The 22,882-nt window shown below is 34.9% G+C and overlaps 1 protein-coding gene across 2 annotated transcripts in view; it reads right to left on the reverse strand.

The window, feature by feature from the left end:
- ANGPT1 (angiopoietin 1) overlaps positions 1-22,882 on the reverse strand; it is a 256,799-nt gene that overhangs the window by 64,467 nt on the left and 169,450 nt on the right. The window contains exons 3-4 of one of the 2 annotated variants that reach the window (XM_068525454.1): positions 20,383-20,504; positions 7,979-8,208 (exon numbers count right to left, since the gene is read on the reverse strand). In XM_068525454.1, the coding sequence (XP_068381555.1) occupies positions 7,979-8,208; positions 20,383-20,504 (352 nt within the window). Of the gene's footprint in view, positions 1-7,975; positions 8,209-20,382; positions 20,505-22,882 lie in introns of both variants that reach the window. The other variant, XM_068525453.1, reaches the window with a different exon arrangement.

The following is a 22,882-nucleotide window of genomic DNA, read 5'->3' on the forward strand; positions in this document are numbered from 1 at the left end:
CCCACTCAGAATGTGAACATCCAAGCCAGTAGTAGGATGAGATTCCAATGTACTTAGAAGCAGTCATATTGTTGGTATTCTTTAGTTGAAAATAGATGATGAGCTCCCATAGGAAGCTAAAAAAAATTTTTTTTAATTAATTAATTAATTTTTGGCTGTGTTGGGTCTTCGCTGCTGCACGTGGGCTTTCTCTACTTGCGGCCAGCGGGGGCTACTCTTTGTTGCGGTTTGCGGGCTTCTCATTGTGGTGGCTTCTCTTGTTGCGGAGCACGGGCTGCAGACGTGCGGGCTTCAGTAGTTGTGCCGCACAGGCTTAGTTGCTCTGCAGCACGTGGGATCTTCCTGGAACAGGGCTTGAACCCGTGTCCCCTGCATTGGCAGGCGGATTCTTAACCACTGCGCCACCAGGGAAGCCCTCTAAAAATGTTTTTAATCATCAGTTTTAAAGCTTCTTAGCATTGGACTTTTAGAAAAATCTTAAGCTAAAAGTCAATATTTTGTTTATATATATTTAAGCCCAACCATATAGTTGCAACATTTTTCAGGGTTTATTTTTCCTCTGTTCTTAAAGCATAAGAGATTTCATAAGGGTTTCACTCTATGGTTCCTGTGATATACACATACTGAATGATGTTAATAGAATGTTTTTTCCTTACTTTCTCTCTGAGTAATTATAGGTGCTATTTGGCTTAGTACAAAGTACCATAGCTTCCCTGTAACTAGTATCCACTGTCCCATTTTGTCTCTGGACTTAGAAAAAAAAAACTGCTGAATTGGACCTGAGTATCGATGAGTCCAGGAAATGATTTAGTTAAAATTCTATTCAAAATATTTTGTGCTTCTTTGCTTTAGCCAACCAGGCCATGAAAGCACAAGAGAAGAAGGAACAGGGTTTGTTCATAGTAATGTTAGAACATCAAGGCAACACTCCTTTTTTCATGGCCTTTCACCCTGGTAACTTCCAGGCCCAGCTGGAATCAGGGGATATCCCTTTCCATTTCAGACAGTTTTGTTTCTGAAATTGAAACTCTAATTCCAAAAGAGAATTAACCACAAAATTTCAAATCTCCCCCAAAAGATGTGGTTTAGAAATAGTTCATGGGAGAGGTCAAGGACTGTATTATTTTTTATTTTGTTATCATTAGTTTGGCTATCTGCTATTCACACAATTTTTTTTTTTTTTTTTACGGAAATTACGACTTTTCAAAAGGCAGATAACACGCTCCATCAAAAAGGAGAAACATACCATTTCCAAAAATAAATAGTCACTTTCCCCTTAAGCCATTAGGTTTTGTGAAAGGAAGTGCTAGAAGTGTGGTTCATTTTAAGGAAATTGTAAATGTTTGACATATAATTTTCTGTCAAGATAAAGCACTTCCCTCATTAAATGGAAACAAGTGCTCACTGTAGTGTTCAGCAGATGACGTCCTGTATTTTTCTTTCTCTTTCTACCTAATGTTAAAACGTGCATTACAAGTAGTCAACGATAACCAAGTAGTTTACTAAGTCAATAAAAATGATATTTTCTATTTTTATCAATGTTTATATGAGTAACATTCAAAAAGTTTTAATTTCCTCCCATCATTTGTGATGTTTTTAAGAGTTGTTCTTAACTCAAGGGACTTGCAGGAGTTCAAACTATCTCGTCCCTTGACTGAATGATTTACTTCACAAACTCAGTAGACACTGCATAGGAGGTAAATTCCTTTCAGATGGTAGAATTATTCTGAGAACAGAGCCAAATGTCCCCTCAGCACTGGAAAGGAAGCAAATGCCTCATTTCCCCTTTTCAGAAGGCCAGAAGACCGAAAATAATGATCAAACGTTCTGTACCACTGCAATCAGCCTCTGGGAAAGATACTTCAAACCAAATAATTGAGATCACTTTAAAATTTTTAGTATTAATCATTATCTCTTTCACATGATCGGAAAGAAACTTTTAAAATAAACTTCAAGAGAAGCTCCTTATGATTTGAAATTTTTATACTTCATATTAAGGAACTAAGTATATAAACATGCTCATGTCTCTTGGCATTTAAGTTTCTTTTATTCCCCTCTACTCTCTGTGCTTCTCTACCCAAAACTGATATCTACCCTTTCACATTCAACATTTGGATGTGGGTAGACAACATTTTCTGCTTTTACTTCATCTTACTCATTTTAGTCTTCAATCTATGCAACTGAGCTCTACAGTTCACTCAAACTCTCCCTATAGAAGGTAACATCCCAGTTCCAAAGTTCACTTCAGTCTGTTTTTTCATTTGACCTTTCTGCTTATTTGCCACTAAAATAAGACCCTTCATAACAGTCTTTTCTCTCTACTATAACCCCTATTTTGGTCTCCTTTTTTCAGTCCCTTAAAGAACTCCCAATTTTCTGTCTTTGATTTTACATTCTTATTATTTTAAAGTGAGTTCATAATATATTATGCAATTTCTGTATGCTAAATATTTCTGTAATTCATTCTGTAAATTCTCTGAAATTGTACATAGATTTGTGCCTGGGTATTTGCACTAAGTAGGAAAGAAAAGTAGATTAGTTTTCATCAGATTCTTGAATGGATTTATAACCCCTAAATGGCTGAGTCATTGCTTTATACACACTTTCAATGATTTCATTTGCTGCATGGCCTTACCAATTATCTCCTCTGAGGACACACCAATCTACATGCTCATCAGGATTTTACTACTGAACTCCTGACTCTCACTCCCCTACCTTCCAGAGTCTAACTGTCCCATAGTCACCTCAGTCCAATGCCTCAAACTAGATCTTCCCCCCAGAGCCTGTTTCTCTTCACATGTTGCTGATTTTAAGAAATATCATCAAAATTAGTCAACCCAGAAACTTGGAATTTATAATATATTCGAGTCTACTTCTAAATAAGTGGTTATTTCTTGTTGATTCTAATTCTTCTTTATTCACAAATTTCCCCTTCACTTGCTTTTCCATTTGCCCTTGTTTGATCCTGACCCCATTATTTCTCTCCCAGAAGATCCTTTTGAGAATCTGATGAAAACCACCTTCAATCTACCTTTTCTCCCTATCATAGTATGGTGGATAATGTACAGACTCAAGAACCAGACTCTATGGGTTCAAATCTCAGCTTGTTCACTTGCTAGTACTGTAATATTTGGGAGTTATTTACCTTCCCGTGCTTAATTTCATTATCTGTCATATAAGGTTAATAATAGCACTTAGCTTACAGAGTTGTTATCATAATTAAATGATATGCAAGGGGCTAAGAAGATTGGCTCATACTCTCTAAGTATTTGTTAATATTTTAATAATGGCAAAATAGCCACCTGGTCCCTCTGTTTCCAGGCTTGTCAACTTTCTGATGCACTGTTCCTACGTTGTGACTGGGGTGATCTTTCTAAAATGATAAGGTCACCATTGTCCTTATATACTGACAATGACTCCTCACTGCTTTCAAGGAAAAAATTCAGCTTCTTTGATCTCCCTCTGTGGATCTTTCTAACCTCGTCTGCCCCTGCTCTCCTGCCTTTGATTATGAGAATTAGGTTATGCATTTAGGTGTACACCCCTCACACCCATTCTCGTGACTCCTGGCAAATATACATGTTTATGCTCTCTAGAGTATCCTGTTTTCTTCATTTTGAATACTTAGCCACTGTCTCCCCATTAGAGCCATCCTGCCTATGTTCTAATCCTGGATCAACCTTTCCAGCTATGTAACCTTAGGAAAATACTCAAGCTGCCTGTGGAATTTATAAAATGGGGCTAACCACAGTAGTTCCCTCAAACTGCTATTGTGAGGACTAACTAAGTTAATACCCATAAAGCTTAAGCAATGCCTGCATCATAATAAGCATAATAAGCATCAAAAAAGCTTAAGTAATGCCTGCATCATAATAAGCATTCAACAAAAGCCTTGAGAAGACTCTGCAGATGCGGGATTCTGCCCTCATCCTTCTGCCTCTATCATGATTTTAACATTCCTCCTGTGTGTTTCACTAGTCCCCTGGCACCCTGGCCTCACCACTAGCAAACAATTACAGAATATAATTGTTTGCTTACCTATCTCTTTCCCCACCAAATTCTAGTTTTCTTGAAGCCACGGACATTACATCTTTTCTCTCTTCTCAGTTGTCTGAACAGTATCTGGCATGTTATAGGAACTCAGCAAATCTTTGTTAAATAAAAATGGATGGATAGCCTTACCCCCAGAAGAGAAACTGAAACAAAATAGTTGCTGTATAACTATTTTTTAAATGAATGATAAATTTATGAATCATATCTTGGTATAGCAGGAGTATGTTCCAAGTTGATTTGGACAGTAAGACAATCAGCCAATGTAATTTTATGATGGAGTCTAAATACTATTTTCTTTTTATTTATCTTTTCTTTCTTTTTTTATGGTTTGTTAGTAATTAAATTCTTGATCACATAATGCAAAGTTTGTCTGGTGTATGCTCAAGGTATGTGATGATGCTTTAATTATCTCTGAACAGAGATGACTGCTGAATGTTGACAGTCACAATACCTGATTATCCTTCCCCAAAGAATTCCAAACCTTGTTTCCATGCCATTATCAATGTAAACTATTTAATTCCCACAACAACTGTGAATTGCCAAAAACATGAAGCAATCAGCTAAGCTTTGACACAATGATAACATTGAGAGCAATATTTCTTTAGTGTTAATGTTTCTAAGAATAACTGCAACCAAGTTTTTGCAGACAAAGGTTAGAAAAAAATAAATGTGCTACCCAGAAGTATTACAAAATAGACGCAATTCAGTTTGTAATGACTATTTGCCTAAGGTACCACTATTGCCTGTTCAGAACAACAAGAGGAAGGTTTGTTGAACTATTTCAGAAAATGTGTTTATTAATTGTATTTAGATTAAATACATCTCATGACATTAGATGTTTTAGTAGGAAAAGTTCTGTGAAACTAAACAAAAATACTATGTGTTTTATACAAACCTCTTTTAATTCTTACTGCAAACTCATCAGGTATGTATTATGATTCCATTTTAGAGATTAGAAAACTGAAGCTAAAAAGAAGGGGCTTAGATGACTGTCAACAGTCAGAAACTCTACAGCCTTGCATTCAGACATTTTCTATGAAAGAAATTTTACTTATAGATAGCACATCATAAGTTTGCTTGTGTTTAGTTTAATCTTGTCACTTGGAGGAAAAGGAAGGAATTAATGTTTAATGAATCAACTGTGTCACATTCTTTTGTTTTTATATGCAGTATCTAATTTAATCCTCTCACTATCATTGTGAAGCAGATATAATTATCCTGACTTTTTATAAATGATGAGACAGCTTCATAAAGATTACATTAGTTGCCAATGACAGAAAAACCTCAATAGAAATTTTTCTCTTGCTTTGTAGTATTACATTCAGGCTGTCTCCATAAATGACTGACTGAGTCAAGTTAGAAAGAGAGGACCCTTAAGGTCAATTAAAATTTTTAGTCTTTTGGATTATGACACAGTTCATAATGTTTTTGGAAAATCTTTCAGAAGACTACTCTTTGCATTTTTTTTTTTGAAATATACATTTTAGAAAAGTGATGCATTTATTGTGATGTATTGATTTAGGTTTATTTGCATATATTTATATTTAAAAGTAGAACATTTATATATAATCTTTGATAAATAATAAATCTACTTGATAAACTTTTGGTCTTAAGTAGGGCGAGATTTTACTTATGTGTTTTAGAATTAGAATGAAATAAAAGTTCATTTTAGAAACTGATATTTAATCTAGTATTATGCAATTAGTCATTTAAGTTTTAAATTCACGATAACTGAAGACTATGGTGCCAGCGAAAATGAAGATATGCAAAGAAGTAAAATCTTTATGGAAAACTTAGAGACATTTCCCATTTTTGTGTCTCTTATGAGTTCTTAAATGACCAAATACTTAGTAGAATACTTAACTGTGGGATTAAAGAAAAAAAGATTAATAAGAAGCAAACAAAATCTATGGTTATAAGAGCATAGAATCCATTGGATAATAGGGCAATAGGCTTACATTCAGATTACAAATCCTATAGTTAAAGCAGGATTTATTTTAGAATTTTATCATTAAAAAGAAAATAAATGTCTAGAGGTCTGAAGTATTAGCCAATTTCTGTCTCACTCTGTAGTAGTAGTATTATTTTTTGGATATGCTATATCATAGAATAGACATAGTTACTTTTCTCAAACCCTGAGTGGATGCTATGGGTAGCATCTATCAGGAGTGCCATAATAATTGTTCAATAGATTACGTTTTTTGAATTGAACAGATGTTTGGTTGCCTGACACTGCACCCAAAGACCAAAACTAGCCAGGAATTTTAATTTTGAAGTCACCCTCCTGCCTCCAAAAGTTTAAAGACATATTTATTGGACAATACTTAGAAAAGAAGTGAAATTATGATAAGCAGGCAGACATATGAACTCTGTGAGAATCAACAGGGCTTGATATTTCTAACATCATAAAAAAAAGAATTACTCAACTCCATGTGCATTACGTCTCAGGAGTCTCAGGATGATAAGAAAAATATGTTTTCAATCTTTCCCCAAATGCATTCAGTTCAATATGAGAATAGATATGTCTCATATTAATACTTAATTTCTAAATACTCATGAGCTCTATTAAAATTCTCTGGCAAAATTCTACCATGCTTTCCTTTCAGTAGACTCTAACTCAAAGTTTTGTCAGGCTCTGACTGATTAGCAGCTTTTTTCTTTCCCAATCACATTTCTGAGCACACCCAAATGGAGCTCTGGGAACTCACTGTTTAAAAAATATTCTTTACAAAGTATATTAAGGGCTTGTTTAGACTATCTAAAGGAGATATAACTCAAGGTAATGGAGTGTAATAGAGAAATGTGAAATGTCTTTAAAGCAAGATCACTTAATATGGAGTTATCGTCTATATTCATATCTATTCACGAGAGTATGGAACTGAGTATTTTTTCAGATAGCTCAAGTCCACTATTAAATTAAAGAAGCCACCAATTATGTATATTGCATATGCACACTGAACAATTACATGAATGATCACACAAGCCACAACTTAATGACAACCATAATTTTCAGATGTAAGTGGTGTTCTCTTTCACTCATCACCATTTACCGTTCTGTGCTCACTCACAGAAAGGCTGATTAGCGAGCAGAACTACAGAAGATGACCTTAAGCTCCAAACTTTGAAGAGCTCTCCTGAGGCTCAGGTGAGGTTCTGCTTGAAGTGGACAAGTGCACACAGAGGCATTTATTCAATAATTGGTGGGTGGACGGATGGACAGATGAATGGATGTCTTCTAAAGAGACACAGGCCTGCAATATTTCCAATGATTAAATGGCTCCAGATATTCTAGTGATATTACAAATTTGTATTTCCACTGTCATGAAGACACCCCAGAATAAATTTGCCCATACGCCCGGTTAGGTCTTCTCCACACAGGACTGTGTAAATAATCTTAATACAGACTTTTAGTGACAAATGTTCTTTCTTCCTCATAATAGTTATTAAGAACTTCTATATCTCCTTTTCTCTGCAGGCAACTCTTCCCTCTCCTCCTTTGCAAAAAAAATAGTTTTAAAATGGGAACTCTCCTGAAACTCTCCTAAGCACTCTGAACTAATCTTTAATATTGGCCAATTTCTGTCCTGTATAGTTAAGTGTCTAACACCATGATACCAAATATTTATCCATGAAAATACAGTAGATTTTATCTAAGGCTAAAAGACCAGTAAAAAAAAGAAGAAATTAGAAAGTTCTTTTAGAAAGATGTTGTAAAGTCAATATTCAAGCTTATGAATACTCTCTCTGAAGTTAAAAACATGAGAAAATTGTCAGTGTAAACTTCGTGAAATGCTTCTAAGAATAAAGTTCTTTTGCTGCTTCTACACAGCAATTGATGCAACTTAGAAAGTTATATTGAATATTTACTTGCTCCATATTAAATAAAACGTTTACTATACCAAAGTAAGGAAGAAATTCTTACCACCTTCCTTAGTGCAGAGGTTGACAAGGTTATGCACTGTGTCCATCAGCTCCAGCTGCTGCTTCTGAAGGACACTGTTATTGGTGGTGGCTCTGTTCAGTTGTTTCTCCAGTTCCTGGATTATATATGTTTGACGAGTAACCAAGCCTTGAAGATTCTCTTTCTCTTCCTTTAAGGTGTCCAATTCTTCCTTGTGCTTTCCCTCCATTTCAAAGATTTTATGTTCTAATAAACTACAAGGAAGTGAAGATAAAATTTAGTTTTAAAAATGCTATTAAAAAAACTGTGATTCAATTAGTTCCTGAGTTTATTTAAAGTGAGAAACTTTAGTTAGGTATTTCACCATGGAAATATTTTTTAAGTGAGAGACTCAAAAAATATATATATGTGTAAATATAAATATTATATAAATACATTTATATATATATATATATGTAAAACAGGAGTGACATATACAGCATGTGAAATGAAGAATTATTAGATCACTTATTGTTAGAGTAATGTTTATTTCCTGGAGTGTGTCTTATATCCAGGGTAGTTGACTTGGACCCTGTCTGCAGAAATTATAGTATAATTTTCATTAAAGAAATGGGTACACAGAGACTGCTCAGGCTAAGCCTAGTGTTACTTATAGAGAAGGATTTTTCTGATATATATCCAATCTAACGTCTTAAAGCAGAATAGACCAGAAAAGGTCAAGTCAGAAAAGAACAAGAAGAGTTATGTTCAGTTTTAAGTTTTTATGGAAATTGAATTGAAATACATAGAACAAGCTAGGTGAAAGTAACCTAGTTACTTGAAATAATGAACTCAATAAATATTGGGAGGCTGGCACCAAAAAAAAAAAAAAAAAAAAAGAAATGGGTACGATAAGAAATAGAAACAATAGTTCAGAAGAAAGTATGAACAAAACATAGATATTTACTTTGCTTCATTCATTTGGGATTCTCAAAACATTCACAGTGATTAAATTTCACAATAGTTCCGTGATGTCAAGGAAGAGCAAATTGATGCAGAAATCACAGGACCAGAAAGTAAGCTATCTAAAGTCACAATGAATTATATTTCTTGGGATTTTTGATACCTGGTCCTGTATCATAACCACTAGCTTACTTTATCTCTCAATCTAAGCTTTAGGATAAGGCCTAAAGGCACTGCAAGTTCCAAATCACGAATACTTGGTTCCGAAAAGGAAGACCGTGTTAGGCTGGTGGCATGGTCTTACAAAAGGACTTGGGAAGCTTTGCTCAGAGTGATGCAGTCTTCAACTGAGAGCCGTCCTTCTCTCAGAACTCTTCACAGGATACTCCCTTTGCTTATTACACATTAAAAATGATAGAGAATGCAGAAGCACTCTTGGATCCTAGCAACTGACTGGAAATAAAAAGCATTTACATTTTACAGAGTGTATAATATACTAGTATCCCTCAGAGAAAAGCCTTATTCAGTTTTCTCAGTTCCATTTTCAGAAGGTTCAACCAGTCCTTAGTTTACAAGGTGTTATTCAAATGCAACATACCAGACTGGGCACTTAATTTACCTTGGAGAAATATAGCACTGAATCATTCCTATAAGTTTTCAAAAAGGGGACACTAGGGAATGTTTTAAACTTAATACTTAAGTCATAAAATGTATAGTGATTTGGGGGAAAATGTGACGGTTATTTATATTTTTTAAAGAGTTTTTTGGAAATGAAAAATTCAGGCAAGGAAGTCAGAGTAAGATGAGAGTACCTCTAAAGGAGTAGGTATGATTCATTGTCTTATAGTGTTTTCTTCGGTGTCAATAACTTGCTGCTGGAAAAGTTAGTAGTTAAAAAACAAACAAAACTAAACAGAATAAAACCAAAAGCCTTTTTATTGGTTAAAAAGTCTACCCATCCACTGGTTTAAGTGATTAGTGTACTTGCTATGGATGTCAGAGGACGTTGTCTCTGTGCCTATTAATTTGTGGCCTCCATATCTGAGAAGTAACCACAACGGATGCCTTAGCTCTTTCTCAGTTTACTTTTTAATTATTTTTGCTTCTCTTCCTAGGGTAATGATCAGATGTTAAATGCCCATAAAATAGAGTCAGTTAACTTATGAGAATTTTTTCTTTTAAATTCACAAGAGTTATAGTATACTACCAAGAAACCTTAAAATTTAAGGTAAAGAGCAACATTTGGATGTATAGTCATAAAATACTGGATAAAAATTCTGAATTACCATTTTGTTCCTGAAATAAGATGAGCACTGGCCTTTCAGTCTTCCTAATTAGTAGGTAACATTCTGGCTTGGAAAATATCATGCTATAGTTATAATTCGCATTTATTAGTTGCTATGTGCCAACAGTGCTCTCAGCACTATGTAAAATATAAAATGACACTATTCCTACTCTAAGGATTCATCTTCAGAGAGAAATGAAATGAAAAAAATGAAAGAAGAAAAAAACCTCAAATGAAAAAAAGCAGCTATAAGAAACTTCTATTTCAGACATAACACTTTTTTTTGCATACGTGTTTGCCACTTTCTACTTTTGATGCATTCTTTGTTCAAGAAGACATATACTAAAAGATGGCTTCTATCTGAGATGTCAATAAAGGAGCTTTTTGTTTGTTTTGTTTTGATTTTCAGGATATTTTGGAAAGAGATGAGAATGGAAAGTTGATCAAAGAAGTCCTGCTGCCAAAGGAAAAAATTCTCAACACTGGCTTGTGGAAGAAAAGGTCTGCATTTCCCAAGTAAAAGGAGTATACACTTAGCATGTTGGAAAGAATGTTAATTTTCATAATTCACCAAACAACCTTAATGCACCATGACGACCAATTATCAAATGATATCAACATAGCCTGTCATCTTAAAATAGATATTCATGTAAAATAAAGAAGGGACTGCTGAGGGAAGTAAGAAGCCTGCTGTGCATCAGACATCTCACTGGACTGGGAATGAAATATATTCGTTAAAAATAATATGCATTAAAACCTATAAGCAAATTGGAAACATGTCACACTGTTTCCCAAATGGCAGGTCTTACCAGTTAATTATCTCTTCCAGTCATTTTCTCATCTTATTTCTTCACTTGGATTCTCTTTAATAACTTTTGTACTCTAGCAATTCTCTATTAACTTTATTTATTAGAGATACCCTTTATATTAATGACAACTTTTTAGACTTCTTCAGGCAAAACTGATACCTTTTTGATACCACTCATCACTCCCATCTTCTCTTCATACCTGGATTCCAAAAATACTATCCTCTTTTCTTTGATACTTCTAATCCATTAGTTATTATCTACTTGGGAAGTCAGCCCTTCCTCACCATTTCCAAACTGGCTTGAATCCAAAACTCTTCTGCCAGAAAATGTTCATATACCATCTCCACTTACCAATCACATTATTGCAATACACCATTTTAGTTGTGTAGCATTTTAAAACCCTTATCTCCTTTGATTCTTAAAGTAATATAGTGATACAGAGTGAGTAGATGTTATAAGCCCCAGTTCATAGGTAAGAATCTAAATGCCTTGTATACATACTGTGTCATAACCAAAATAAAAAGCCATGTCTTCTAACTTAGACTAGAAATCTGCCCATGACAACCCAGTGCTATGAAAACTAGCTTTAGTGTCTCATCTCTTTGATTTAGTATAACATAATCTCTATCTACTTCCACCCGCTTATATTTTGCCAAGAATCAAGGCATCAACTTAACATCTCTTTAGTATTTGCTGCTCTCCATCTGGTTATTTTTGGGAGCTTGTCTTTCACAATATTTCAACCTATCCATCTTTTCCACATATAAAAACAAAATTTCTTTGCCAAGCCATTTTTAAAAAAAATCTGAACTGAGATTTTCTTAAATATCACTCTGCCTGAACTCCTCTGCCATTAAATTTAATTTTCTTACTCAATATATTGATCATATCCCATTTTGTCCTGAGGCCTTTTATTGTTTCTCTTACATTTTCCCTATCCAGGTCAGCTGGGAGAGACCAGCTCACCTAGGCACAGAGACTCCTATATACAAAGGTTGATCTGAAGGACAACATGACAACTTCACTGTCCTAAATTCAACTGGCAAAGTAGTCATATTTTCTCTACGATGGCCTTCAGCAGCAAGTTTAGTTTAGGTTTAAATGCATAATCCAAAACCTGGATGTTGATCCCAAACTCCAGTGTACTGTTTTCTAGAGTGCATTCAGTGTATTTTTATTAGGCATTCCATTGTTGAGTTCTACTGTCAAGTTTTGGGGAACCCTAAATTAAATAAATAATTTTATTATGATGCATCCTTTAGGATTACTGTTCCATGGAACAACAATTTATGAAACTCTGCACCTAAATCTATTCAAACTGAACTTAAAATCCAAAGACAGAGTTTCTCACAGGATTCGCAATACTTCACATTTCTCATCTTTCTAGAAACACTTTGAGAAGAGACATGCATAGAATTTTGGCACTTAACTTCTAGTTTGAGGCAGAGGTGCACTTTAATGAAGAATAAAATAAACAAAATAATCTAGGCCTTTAACTTCAGTAAAAGGTTCTAATTGAGTATATATAAAGCCCTATGTGAAGTTTTTGGTTGACTTTTTCCCCTAATTTTCACAGTCTGCCTCCTCCAACATATCTTACTGGAAATATTTCAAATCATTGAACACATCCTGAAGCTTTCACAGAAAAAGCTCTCCCTTTCAAACTGTTTCCCACAATAGGGTTCTTAACATAGCAGCAACTGAATTCACAGGAGTGACAGTTGCCTAAGCTCTATGTGTATAAGTATAGCCCTCAAACAAGGAGGAAGATGTTAAAAATACAGAAACCTTCTCATTTTCATCTGTCTGAATCTCCTTACAGATGTTTCAATTTTTAAATTATTTTTAATCTGTATGGTGTCAACATGTGTTGCAAATACAGGTTTTAAAGAATGATCTTTTTCCCCCATTCAAACAAGGGCATAGTAAGTTCAGGTTAAATTTATACTTGAAGTTTCTAACTTGAACACAGTAAATTTTCTCTCAAACTTCATATTTAATATGAAGTTAAATATTTCTGTAACTCAAATGTGGAACAGAAGCATAGATCACTACAAATAAACATTGTCAAATAAATTTTTTAAAGTTTGAGGTAAATAAGAATAAGCTAAATATACTGTGGAAGCCAGAAACCAAGAAGAAAAAATACATATACACTTCATAACATAAAAACATAGTTCTGTAAAAAATAGGTTGAACAATAAATGACAAACTAGAGAAAATATTTACAACATATATGACAAAATTTTAACATCCATTAAAGAGCTTATATGAGGAAATTAAGATATTAGATAAACAATCTAATAGAAAAATGAGAAACATACATGAATAGGATAGTCACAGAAGAAGAATGCAAATGGTCAATAACCAGGAAAAGATGCACAATATAATCTCTCGGGTAGACAAGATTAATCAAATGGCTAGCAAGGTTTGGGGAAACTAGAAAGCCCATGCATACTTGGGAAGAATGTAAAATTTGCAGATAATTTGTTAATATCTTTGAAAATTTAAAATAAGCACATAAAAGTTCCACTAAATTGTAAATTTTAGTGCATCTCTAGCAATGAATGAGGTATATGTGTATATAGTTACATGTGTAATATATCCATGATAAATTGTTATAAAGTACAAAACCCCAGCATCTTAAAAATAGTTACAATCTATACACATACACATATATGATTTAAATATGTACTTGTGCATATGTGTAATTGTATATGGGTGTGTATCTCTGTAAGCACACAGATAAACACGCACACTCCATATACACATGTATAATTAGTATATTCATTAAAAAGTCTGGAAGAATAGGCACCAAACTGCCCATCTGTTAATGATGATTCTCTGCAGGGAGTGGAGGAATACGGAATTTGGGACTTTGAATTTCAATTTATACACTTCTATAAAATTTAAAATTTAAATCAGTTAAGTTTGTGTTGATTTTTTTTATCAATCAGAGAGATGTGGTAAACAGTCATGAGTCTAGAATGGTCTGAGAAGATGTTGTCTAGAGATGAAAAAATTGGGCTGAATTAGTGAACCTCAAAGTGTAGACTGATAACCTTGGCTGCCATGCAATGGGCTTTTGGGGATGCAGAATAGTGGTATAAAAGCCATCTGTATTTTATTTATGTTAAGAACAATGACTATGTTTACAATATTTAATGTAAACTATGTGATCTGTTTTCCATTAAAATATTTTTAAAATTGTGTGTGTTTCTGTGTACATAGATAAATGACATTTATTGGGATATTTGCCAGTTCATTTGCCAGTTCATCAGTCAACATTCAAAAAGCATTTAATACTCTATATACTATGTGTGGAGAACTGTGCCTGGGAGCACGAAGACAGAAATAAATAAAACAGTCTCTGTGTTCCAGAAGGTCACAGCCCAGTAGTAGAGATACACACACACACACACACACACACACACACACACACATTACAATGTGATGGGATAAGTGAAGTAATGGAAGGAAAAAACAAGGTAGAGTGTTATCACATAAGTTGTAATGAGCAAATCTATTTGGCAGAGTCAGAAAGTTTCTTGGAGGGGTAATATCTGCACTGAGTTTTGAAGGGACAGAAGTTTGTGAGTTCAATAAAGGACTACAAGGCATTCCAGACAAGGCAAACATCAAACATGTCTGAAAAAACATCGTCTTCAGTGATACTAACAACTAGTATGATTAAACACTTATTATGTGTTTCAAGCACTGCCCTCAGTGTTTTGTATGCAATAACTCAGTTAATCCTCACATCAACTCCATGTACAACTATTATCATCATCCCTGTGTTACAAATGAGAACACCAAAGCACAGAGAGTTTACACAACTTGCTCGATGCCACACAAATAATATGTGGCAGAGTTGTTTACAGCAGAATCAAGGCAAACACAGGCAGTCTGACCTTAGAGCTCCTGCTCTTAGCTGTTAAACCATACTTCTAAAATATAAGAAGACTTCTGAAAGTAAGGCTATAAAATTAGGATTATAATGATCACAGACCGTGTTCCATGCTAAAGAACTTGAACTTTCCTCAGTCCCTTACAGAGAATCAGAAGAGGGTTGGGCAGATGCTATCTAGAGATTTACAAGTTGTGCTGAACTAGTGTGTGTGGAGACCTAAAAAAATGGGAAAAATAATCTGACTTGAATTTTAGAAAGAATTTTAGCAGACTTTTGGATGATAGGTTTGAGAGACATGAGGTGTAAGCCATGCAAAGAGGTCACTGCAATGGCTAAGACAAAAATTAATGGGACTTTGACCTAAGACAGAGTCAGAGTAAATAGAAAGAAAAAGATAGATTGGAAAAACATTTAGAAGATGGAATTGACAACATAAACAGTGACTGATATGTTGTGATTTTACTTTAGTATTTTGTAAAGAACTTATCAAATGGAGGATAACTTTAATTAGAAAGACCGTGATTTAACTTTTCATTTATTTAGGCATATTAAGTATTAAAAATCAATACTTCACTATTCCATTACAAAAATTTGTTAGCAAGGTATAATTTAGTATCTTGAAATTATACACACTTCAATCACTTAAAATTAACTTAATAGCTTCCCATAACCTCTAGCTAGAAGATAGATGGAGCTTGTCAAATAAGTTCAGTGAATTCCCAAGGTAAAATACATAGTTTATATTTCCTACTCTAGTATTAGGAGGAATAAATAATGATCTGTATAGGTGTAGGCCAAAAACAACTAGCCTATCCCTTTCTTCAGATTTGTATTTGATTATGCTAAGAGGATAACCTGACAACCACGTCAATTAATCCTGAGACTGCATCATATTGGAGAAACATTTTTATAATAATTAAGACAGAGAATCATATGGACTTGAATGCTAATTTTGCCATACATCAGCTGTTTGGTCATGGGCAAGTTACCTGACCTCTTTGAACTTGAGTTTCTTTATATAAAATGAAAATAACAATAGATAGTTTGCAGGATTAGTTGGAGGACTAGCAGTAGTGTATGTAAAGCACCTGGCTCAGATGTTCACCTGCCTGATATTAGAAAACTAGGCAGATAATTTTGCTGAAACTATGTCAGAATGACCACCATTTGTGTAGTTTCACTTCACTCTAAACGGTCTAACTGAAGATTTCCCTAATCTTCATTCTGCATATTCAACACAAGTTTGATCAAGAAAGCCCAAGGGCTCCATCTTTGTACACATGGAGTGTTGATTTCTCTTCCTGTGTACCCTGGTGAGGCAGAAGAATTTCTTCTAGAATATTTTTTTCACCTGGCTATGCTCCAACCTTGGAAAAAGTTGGGGTTAAGTCACAGATGGACAGGTGCCTTGAAACCTAGTCAGCTGACCAAATCTTTACACCAGAAGATCCAGTTACATATTTAGTTCAGCTGAAGGAATTTGCATTATGACACCCTTCCCTGTCTACCTCTCTTTTCTATTTTTTTGAGCAGAAGTATACTGGAGGAATCCAATAAAAGTTGATAATTACATGTCTCACTTTGTCATACCAACCCTCTGTGTGAGGTAAATATTAATGCTTCCCCTTTTTTGAGTTCTTGGTTGTATAATTTCAATTATATGGGCCAGTTACTGATCTCTTACTTCTAAGTGCTATTTCCTTGAGGTAAGGAATGAAACCAAGTTTTGAGAGTAGGATAGCATCCAATAAAAAGAAATCCTAAAAAAAGCAAACTGGAAGCTTCTTGGAGTCACCCCCAACTAGATTGTTAGGAAAACAAACAGCAGAGCAAGTGTTGTTAATCCTACTCCTGCTTTGTGCCTTTGGCCCTTTAGGGGATAAAGAAGTGAACCTAATGAGGCCAAAATTCTGTTTTCAACCCTACAAGTGATGCATTTAATTTGTCAGGATGTAAATCAGCAGGACTTCTCAGCATGATTGTGTAGTATAATCCTGTCCATAAAATATTCCTCTGTGTTCTGCCAAAGAAGTGGTGCCAAAGAAGCGGTGGACCATCTGAAGGGCCAGTTCACTGACTTGGCAGCTAAGGCCCCATCATACTCAAAACTGGTAAGTCACACACCCAGACACAACGCCTAACATTCCCGGGGGAGGAAGCAAAGCGTAATTTAGATAATCCCCTTTGCAAAGTGTATTAGCTGATCCAAACCAGACTGGCCGACAAATGGCATGTTGTTCTTACATTTCAGAGATGCCTCAATGTAGAAATAGCTTCTTGTTGCATTTGGAGGATTAAGATTCATTTAAGGAATAGGTATGGATGATCAATAAACTATTTTAAAATATATAAACAGCTTCATGCTTGACCTTCACCTTCCATCCACTTAAATGGTATGGGGAGCGGGCACGTTTCTTTGTTGATCTAGAAAGAGCTTGGCAGAGTTCCTCCAATTCCATTTCACATATGAAAATAAACCATAATAATAAACATAATAGGGAAAGTATGCTGTGTATCACAAATGGGTACTTCTGTCTTGTATAAAGAAAAACACTTTTTTTCTAAGTGGTTCGTGGAAGAATATGCCTGGTTTAAGAAGAGATGTCCCACCAACACTCCATTATACACATGGACCGTCAACAGGAAGACACAGATAACTACAGAGATATGGAAATGCCAGGAGATTCAGCACTTGGATAGAAAAATACCCCCCGGAACCACATGTGAGGTAATGTCATACTTGAGGGTCAAAAACTAAGGGGTACAGAGTAGGAGTAAAAGATGCATCTAAGTGTTTTTCAGCATGAGCACAGAAATGAATTTCAAGTTAAAACCTAAATCCCTGAATTCATTGTGAAATACCTATACTGCTAGGAAATGAAATTGTTATAATCTTGAAAAAAGTTATCATTATCAATAAATGGTGTGATCTGTATATATAAGAAAACCTGAATTTTCCTTAGAAATTAGAATTCAGTGAGGGAAAAATTCATCAGCAGAAGGCATATATGTGCTTGGGATCAGGAGTCAGATTCCTCTGAGAGGCTTTGGCACATGGAGAAACCCTGCACACTTGACCTGCAGTGCAGCTCTTCTGAGAGCTCAAACTTTGACTCAGCTTTACGGATGGAACAGAGAGAACATTTTTTAAGCAGTTGCTGTTGAAAAAAGATTATTCTATGGTGAGAATTCCATAGAAGGAAATGATACCAGGTGCCATATCAAGAATCATAATGGAAAGACAAAAGAATCCAACATGATCTGGAATTAGGGTAGGTAGGGTATATTTAGAAGAAGAGGAGGGGAAGAAGAAGAAAGAGGAGGAGGGAGAGTGGGGAAGGAGAAGAAGAAGAAAGAAAAGAGAGAAAGAATGAATATGAGCAGGAGGGAGGGAAAGAGAGAGACAGAGACAAGAAGAGATGGAGAGAGCAGAGTACAAGTGACACTTAAGAAAAGCATTTGTTTTTGTAGTTAAGGGTGAGCACTTTTAGGCCTCCCAGCTAAAGTGTCAGACATACACCAAAAGATAATACACATAGCAGTAGCAGGAGAACTGAAGAGTGTAAATTCATGCTGATGACTTTTTTAACAGAGAAATCATATGTGGCCACACACTTAGTGAGAGATGAATCACAACGACCCTAGGTTACACTTATAAAATGAAATATCATGTAGTTATTAAGAATTATACTAGAGGGATCTTTACTGATTAAAAAAGGTATCTATCTCCATAGAAAGCAGGCTGCAAAACAGTATGTATAGCATGACACAACTTTTTGAGAAAACATATTTATATTTTTTATACAGCAACATATGAAGCTCTCTCAATGTGATGGATTATGGTTTTTAATTTTCTTGTGTACCTTCTCACTTTTCTACAATAAATGTGTGTTATTTATAGAATTATAAAAACAACCTAAGAATTCGTTAAAATTGTCATTATTTTACTTCTTCATTCCTAGACAAAGCTTTCACAATAGCATCTTGAAACATGATTATAAATGGGGTTTGCTTTTAGCGACAAAGTTAAAGCATGGTAGGACCCTAAATCAAGGGATAGTTGCCGTAAAGTATACCTGTTACATGTATGTGTCTGGTTACTGTGAAAATGCAGTGGGATAAATGGTACTTTTAAACAGGATTTTCAATTCCAGAACATTTCGTCATGCAACCAGTTCAGAGTCAAGTCCTGTCAAGTTTATTTATAGTTATTTAGTTGTACAGTTTACCCCATGACATAGTACAAAGATAAACAAATGTAGGACTTAGAAATACAAGTCACAAACATGGATTGACCCCTTTCAGACTCTAAACCAAAAGCCAGGCTTATCTTCTTCATGTAAAAGTTTAATTATAATCATTGTCATTAAGGCCTACACTTAGCATAAAGTTGGGAAATCCTTCTAGGTTGCAGACAGTACTGAGAGATCATGTGCTACAGTGGAAAGAGAAGGACTAGGAATAAAGAAGCCTGGATTACATTCCCAGTTGTGCCACCAGCAAGCTGTGTGACCTTGGATAGATCACTCACTTCCACTGAGTCTGTTCCCTCATCTGTAAAGTAAAAGGAGAGCTAGCAGTTCATCTTAGGTGCCCTTCTGGTTTGGAATATGGTGGAAACTCTGGTTCCACTGAGACAATGGTATTTAATTAGTTTATAGCAACACAAAGATCTTTAAATCAATATAATGCATAAGAGCTGAAACTTCTTCAAGCTGTCCGAATATCCAGAAGAAAATGCAGTTAATATACAATATATTTGCTCTACAGAGGTCAGTGCTTTGATTGAATTGTCCATCATGAATGCCAGTGACTTCAAAATAATGTAGTCTATATATCATCCTGGCTATCAGGATCTGTAAGTCCCTTTCACTTACCTGAGATGATTCATAGTTTATAAAACACATCTGTATATAAAGCTAACCAAAGAAATTTATTATGTTCAGAGCTAATGGCTTTAAATGGAAGGGGGAAACAACATTTGAATCAGCTTTACAGGGAAATAATTTTCTGAAAAGAAAATTTGCTTCTCTCCAGTGAGAGATCTCGGAATTCAAACCTTGTAGCTCTGTACAAGGTTTAGGGCTGGTAGAGTGATAATTCAAGTTTCAGAGTTGCAGAAGCTCTACCTTTTCCCTACTTTTTGGTTCTGCTGAAAATTGTCAATATTTTGTGTCACCGAATTTAGTCATAGAATCAATTAATTTTTGTGGATATGGTAAGATTTGAACAACTGAACATTAGATAAATTAGTGTTAAAAGTTATAAAAAGCAAATATTTCAAGAGTGTAAGCAACAGTATTAATCTTATTGTTGACATGCTGTAGTCACCTTAAGCTCTCATTCCTTTATATTAAAAATTAATTTGGCTCTGTATTTTTCTTTTTGCAAATTACATCAATCTTTTTTTAAGAGTTGGCAGAGTGGTGGAGGATATAAATAAGTACAAATGTACATATTTTTGGAATACAACAATCTTCACCTGTTTTTCTCATGAATCTTTAGGATTTCATTTGTCTGTTGAAGAAGTTGTTTCTCTAGCTTGTATGTTGACAATGAATTCTCCAGCAGTTGTATTTCAAGTCGAGAAGTTTGATTTAGTACCTTAAGATAAAAGATAAAAACATTTCAATCTTTACAAAGAGTCAAAACAATTATTTTGGGGTTTTTATTTAGCTGTGTTTTCTTTTTAAATAATATTTCTTCTAGAATAATTAAATGGTCTACATTCTACTAATTAATGCCTTACATGTCTCAAACATTATATTTGTTCAAGATTGAAGTTGCAGTTGAATGAGAAAACTGAGTTGTTAAATCCATTTTCATATTTCAATTTTCATATCCTCAAACCCTAGGATATTCCCCTGTGCTAATTGTCTTACATATATTATCTCCAATATTTACAAGTACAAGATAAGTGTTAGTACAAGGTCTTAGATATTGTGTGTAACAAAGAATAACTACTAGGCATGTAAAACATGTCTGCCTTGATCCATCACCTCGCAAAAACTAATTAGAAATGTGCAAAAAACTCGTGATATAGTTTAGACAGATTCATGATCACAATTATTGAACACCTATCATGTTAGTTCATGTCAGCCCTTCCAGATGTCATCATATCACGGACATGGGTACACAATGAAAAGAGGAATTGTTATCATCAGTTTACAAATGAGGCAACTGAAGTTCGGAGAGAAGCCAGAAACCACACAGGAACCAAGGGAAGAGCTGGGTTTCAAACCCAGATACTGTGATTCTAATTCTAATGTTTTACACAGAAAACCAAGAAGAGGGAGAAACAAACCATCCTGGGTCTTCATCTGAGGAGATGAAGTGACCAGGAACCCAGACTGCACTGAAGACAGACTGTTAGTTATCCTTTCAACTGCACTACACTGGGTCCTCAAGAAACAGTAAATGTTCACCTCATCTTGAATCACAAAGACTCATGCTGCTAGTCAAGCTTTAATATAACATGAGTCTGAGCCATGAACCCAAACCTACCCATCCTCCAAGCAAACATCACACACTCCTGTCTTAGAAGATGCCTTCAAACTGTGACACTGCCTTTGTCCTGTCCCCTTCTCCTTCTTCTTTAAGGGAGGTAAAAAGGGCAAGGAAGAAGGTAAAATTATAGTTTTAAAAGCTCCCTCTGTCATTTGAGAATTTTTAAAACCACCATACCTTTTTTAGAACTATGTATTGGAAGGAACCTGGGAAACCTTCTGGAGGGTCAATATCAATCTAAAGGGTCCTCCTCTAAAAATGACACCAGTAGAACTTTCCTCCTTCTTTGTAGCAGGTCTAAACCTGGGATTATATCAGATGCACACAGAAAAAGCCTTTTCAAAATATACTGACACAATCAGGGCTGGGCTTGGGCTAAGGGAGATTGTGGGGAAAGGGGATGTATTTGCAGGGGGAGCAGGACAGGGACTAGGGTGAGATGAGAGAGGCGACTGCCTGAGTTGTAAAGTTTAAGGATGTGTCAAAAAACTCAATAATCAAGATAAGTAATATTTGAATGCAACATTTTTAAAGATCAAAATTAAGGTAAAAAAATCCAAGTTGAACAGAATATCATTTTAAAATAAAGACAGGATATGCTACTACAAATATATGATTCAGTCTTGCAAAACTTGATCTCATTCCTTTCACCCTAGTCCCAGTCCTACTGAAGGGGTTGGGCCAGGGGGTTGGGGAAAAGAATACTGAGATGGGGCATTTAGCTCTAAAAAAGTTTTAAGCTACTATGATTCATTTATACAACTGTCATGAATATGGATCTGAAAACCAGTCTAAAAGTTACTACTACTAATTAAAACTCGTATTTGTGGAGTGTTCTAGAGTTTTAGAAAAGTATTTCCCATCCTGAATTGTTTCATTTGAGGAAAAACAGGAGCAAGAGGACCTGAGATTTGAAGTTAGAGTTAAAAGCAGCCCAGAGGAAAAAATGGCAGAGAATGTAAAGATGAGGGATGCACAAGATATAACTTTCAACTATTAAACATATTTTTGTCCGGGCAAGTTTTCTGTTTGTTTGTTCATTAACTAGAATGACAATTTATAAAATAATTAAATAGGGGATGGCACATCTATATTTTTCAGTGAGATTTAGAACAGTGCTTGGCACAGAGAAGACCCTCAATGTACCGTACATTGTCTCACTGAATCAAGCATATCATATGCTGTTAAATGAAATCTGTTTTCTCCTTTATTCACTGTATTCTCTGATCACACTTCCTGACATTCTCAAATACCAAAACTTTTATTTTACAAAGGACAAAAATTGTTCTTTTCCATGTCTGAGAAGAACATGAGAGAACACTGAGAACAAAATGGAACCATCCAAAATTGAAAATGAAGTTGCCTGTATCTAAGTGTGGAGATACTATAGCTCCTAATTTTTCTCTACTTTGTCCTACGAAGTCCATTTGCTACACAGCAACCAGAGTGATCTTTTTAAAAACACAAATCAGATG

This window comes from Eschrichtius robustus, chromosome 17 (genome assembly GCF_028021215.1).
Source record: "Eschrichtius robustus isolate mEscRob2 chromosome 17, mEscRob2.pri, whole genome shotgun sequence".
Taxonomy (NCBI): domain Eukaryota; kingdom Metazoa; phylum Chordata; class Mammalia; order Artiodactyla; family Eschrichtiidae; genus Eschrichtius; species Eschrichtius robustus.